Source organism: Oreochromis niloticus, linkage group LG3 (genome assembly GCF_001858045.2).
Source record: "Oreochromis niloticus isolate F11D_XX linkage group LG3, O_niloticus_UMD_NMBU, whole genome shotgun sequence".
NCBI classification, from domain to species: Eukaryota; Metazoa; Chordata; class Actinopteri; order Cichliformes; family Cichlidae; genus Oreochromis; species Oreochromis niloticus.
The window spans coordinates 45,748,587-45,752,944 of record NC_031967.2 but is presented as its reverse complement, the minus strand read 5'-3'; the positions used below and the strand labels follow the sequence as shown (position 1 = coordinate 45,752,944).

The 4,358-nt window shown below is 41.9% G+C and overlaps 1 protein-coding gene across 1 annotated transcript; it reads right to left on the bottom strand.

The window, feature by feature from the left end:
* Nucleotides 1–3,276: 3,276 nt before the first annotated feature.
* LOC112843282 (uncharacterized) lies at nucleotides 3,277–4,113 on the bottom strand (the record flags this gene model as incomplete). Its single annotated transcript, XM_025901666.1, has 1 exon — nucleotides 3,277–4,113. A coding segment is annotated over exon 1 (837 nt), but the record flags the coding sequence as incomplete, so codon positions are not given.
* Between the last annotated feature and the right edge of the window lie 245 nt (nucleotides 4,114–4,358).

The window sequence follows — 4,358 nt, the reverse complement described above, 5'->3', positions numbered from 1 at the left end:
AAGACATGCTGTGGAAGAGAGACAGAGATTAATAACAGATATGATTCGATGCAGAGAGGTCTGTTAACACATAGTGAGTGAGAAAGGTGACTGGAAAGGAAAAACTCAATGCATCATGGGAATCCCCGGCAGCCTATGTCTATTGCAGCATAACTAAGGGAGGATCCAGGGTCACCTGGTCCAGCCCTAACTATATGCTTTAGCAAAAAGGAAAGTTTTAAGCCTATTCTTGAAAGTAGAGATAGTGTCTGTCTCCCGAATCCAAACTGGAAGCTGGTTCCACAGAAGAGGGGCCTGAAAACTGAAGGCTCTCCCTCCCATTCTACTTTTAAATACTCTAGGAACAGCAAGTAGGCCTGCAGAGCGAGAGCGAAGTGCTCTAGTAGGGTGATATGGCACTACAAGGTCATTAAGATAAGATGGGGCCTGATTATTTAAGACCTTGTATGTGAGGAGCAGGATTTTGAATTCAATTCTGGATTTAACAGGAAGCCACTGAAGGGAAGCCAAAACAGGAGAAATATGCTCTCTCTTTCTAGTCCCTGTCAGTACTCTTGCTGCAGCATTTTGGATTAGCTGAAGACTTTTCAGTGAGTTTTTAGGACATCCTGATAATAGTGAATTACAGTAGTCCAGCCTGGAAGTAATAAATGCATGAACTAGTTTTTCAGCATCACTCTGAGACAGGATATTTCTAATTTTAGAGATGTTGCGCAAATGGAAGAAAGCAGTCTTACATATTTGTTTAATATGTGCGTTGAAGGACATGTCCTGGTCAAAAATGACTCCAAGGTTCCTCACAGCATTACTGGAGGCCGAGGTAATGCCATCCAGAGTAAGAATCTGCTTAGATACCATATTTCTAAGATTTTCAGGGCCGAGTACAATAACCTCAGTTTTATCTGAATTAAGAAGCAGAAAGTTAGCGGCCATCCAGGTCTTTATGTCTTTAAGACATTCCTGCAGTTTAACTAATTGGTGTGTGTTACCTGGCTTCATGGATAGATAGAGCTGCGTGTCATCTGCATAGCAGTGAAAATTTATGCTATGTCTTCTAATGATGCTGCCTAAGGGAAGCATGTATAATGTAAATAGAATTGGTCCTAGCACTGAACCCTGTGGAACACCATAATTGACCTTAGTGTGTGAAGAGGACTCTCCATTTACTTGAACAAATTGGAGTCTATTAGATAGATATGATACAAACCACTGCAGCACAGTACCTGTAATACCTACAGCATGTTCTAATCGCTCTAATAGGATATTATGATCAACAGTATCAAACGCAGCACTAAGGTCTAGCAGGACAAGCACAGAGATGAGTCCACTATCAGAGGCCATAAGAAGATCATTTGTAACCTTCACTAAAGCTGTTTCTGTGCTGTGATGAGCTCTGAAACCTGACTGAAACTCTTCAAATAAGCCATTCCTCTGCAGATGATCCGTTAGCTGTTTGACAACTACTCTTTCAAGGATTTTTGATATGAAAGGAAGGTTGGAGATTGGCCTATAATTAGCTAAGACAGCTGGGTCTAGAGATGGCTTTTTAAGTAAAGGTTTAACTACAGCCACCTTGAAGGCCTGTGGTACATAGCCGATTATTAGAGATAGGTTGATCATATTTAAGATTGAATAATTAATTAATGGCAGGACTTCTTTGAGCAGTTTTGTAGGAATGGGGTCTAAAAGACACGTTGTTGGATTTATTGAGTTAGGTTAACTACAGATGGTAACTAAAAAAGTAGCTGTAGATAATATTACATCTGTGGGATGATTATTGGTAATTTTTTCTCTAATGATAAAAATTTTATTTGTGAAGAAGTTCATGAAGTCATTACTAGTTAACGTTAAAGGGATTGTTGGCTCAGTAGAGCTCTGACTTTTTGTCAGCCTGGCTACAGTGCTGAAGAGAAACCTGGGGTTGTTCTTATTTTCTTCAATCAGTGACGAATAGTAAGATGTTCTGGCTTTGCGGAGGGCTTTCTTATAAAGCAGCAAACTATTTCTCCAGGCTAAATGATGATCCTCTAAATTTGTGACACGCCATTTCCTCTCCAGCTGACGAGTTATCTGCTTTAGGCTACGTGTTTGAGAATTATACCATGGAGTCAGGTACTTCTGATTTGAGGCCTTAGTTTTCACAGGAGCTACAGTATCCAGAGTCGTACGTAGTGAGGAGGTAAAATTATTAACAAGATAATCGACCTCTGTTGGAGTAGCGTTCAGGTAGCTGCTCTGCTCTATGTTGGTACAGGGCATTGAAGATGATAACAGTGGGTGGATTATATTCTTAAACTTAGCTACAGCACTTTCAGAAAGACATCTACTGTGATAAAGTCTACTCTCCACTGCTGTGTAATCAATTATTGTAAATGTGAATGTTATCAGGAAATGATCAGACAGCAGAGGGTTTTCGGGAAACACTGTTAAATGTTCAGTTTGTATGCCATATGTTAAAACAAGATCTAGAGTGTGATTAAAGTGGTGGGTGGGTTCTTTTACATTTTGAGAGAAGCCAATTGAGTCTAATAACAGATTAAATGCAATGTTGAGGCTGTCATTTTTAGCATCTACATGGATGTTAAAATCACCCACAATAATTATTGTATCTGAGCTGAGCACTAAACCAGATAAAAAGTCTGAGAAATCAGAGAGAAACTCTGTGTAAGGCCCAGGTGGACGATAGATGATAACAAGTAAGACTGGTTTCTGAGTTTTACAGCTGGGGTGGACGAGGCTAAGCATCAGGCTTTCAAATGAATTAAAAGTCTGTCTTGGTCTTTCGTTAATTAATAGGCTGGTGTGAAAAATTGCTGCCACACCGCCCCCTCGGCCTGTGCTTCGAGATTTCTGGTAGTTAGAATGACTCGGGGGTGTTGATTCATTTAAACTAACATAATCATCCTGCTGCAACCAGGTTTCTGTAAGGCAGAGTAAATCGATTTGTTGATCAATTATTAAGTCATGTACTAACAGAGACTTGGAGGAGAGAGACCTAATATTTAATAATCCACATTTCACTGTTTTACTCTTTGGTTCAGATGTGGATACTGTATTGTTCTTTCTTTGTGATTTTTTATGTTTAAGTTGTTTATTGCTGGTTTTTGGTTTGTTTTTTGTCTGTTTGGGAGCTGACACAGTCTCAATGGAGATGGGTTTTTGGGGGGGTAGCAGGAGGAGAGAAGCTGCAGAGAGGCGTGTAAGACTGCAACTCTGCTTCCTGGTCCCAACTCTGGATAGTCATATTTTGGGGGGGTTAATAAATTGGTCCATATTTCTAGAAATGAGAGCTGCTCCATCCAAAGTGGGATGGATGCCGTCTCTCCTAACAAGACCAGGTTTCCTCCAGAAGGTTTGCCAATTATCTATGAAGCCCACATCGTTTCTGGGACACCACTCAGACAGCCAGCAATTTAAGGAGAACATGCGGCTAAACATGTCACTCCTGGTCTGATTGGGGAGGGGACCAGAGAAAACTACAGAGTCCGACATTGTTTTGGCAAAGTTACACACCGATTCAATATTGATTTTAGTGACCTCCGATTGGCGTAACCGGGTGTCATTACTGCCGACGTGAATTATGATCTTACTGTATTTACGTTTACCCTTAGCCAGCAGTTTTAAATTTCCTTCAATGTCGCCTGCTCTGGCCCCTGGAAGACAATTGACTATGGTTGCCGGTGTCTCTAGCTTCACATGTCTGAGAACAGAATCACCAATTACCAGAGTTTGACCCCCGGCGGGTGTGTCGCCGAGTGGGGAAAAACGGTTAGACACATGAACAGGTTGGTGGTGTACCTGGGGCTTCTCTTTAAGACTATGCTTCCTCCTCACCGTCACCCAGCCGCCCTCTTTCCCCAGCTGCTTGGGGTCTGCCGGGGAACAGCTAGCGGGGCCTATGCTATCTTCGGCTGCACCAGCTACAGGGGCCTGGCTAGCTACGGGTGAATGAAGGGTGCGAAGTCGAGTCTCCAATTCAGTAATCCTGGCCTCCAGAGCTGCAAATATGCTACATTTGTTACAGGTATCATTACTGCTAAAGGAGGCCGAGGAGAAACTAAACATCTGACACAATGAGCAGGAAAGTGCAGGAGGGACAGGTGAAGTAGCCATGGTGCTAACGAGTCGGCTACGAGCTAAGCTAAGCTAGCGAAACAGTACAGAGACAGTGAGTGAATACTTTGGCTATAAATTAGGTAGTGAGCACACAGAAAGGGTGATTCAGATGAAGCACGTTAAGATTATACTATGAAAAAGAGATGTATCAAAAGATTTAAATTAAATTGCTAAGCAGAAAAGCTACTCAGAAACACCACTGTGTTTGAGCAGGAACAGGAAGTGATACTCTACCACAAAGC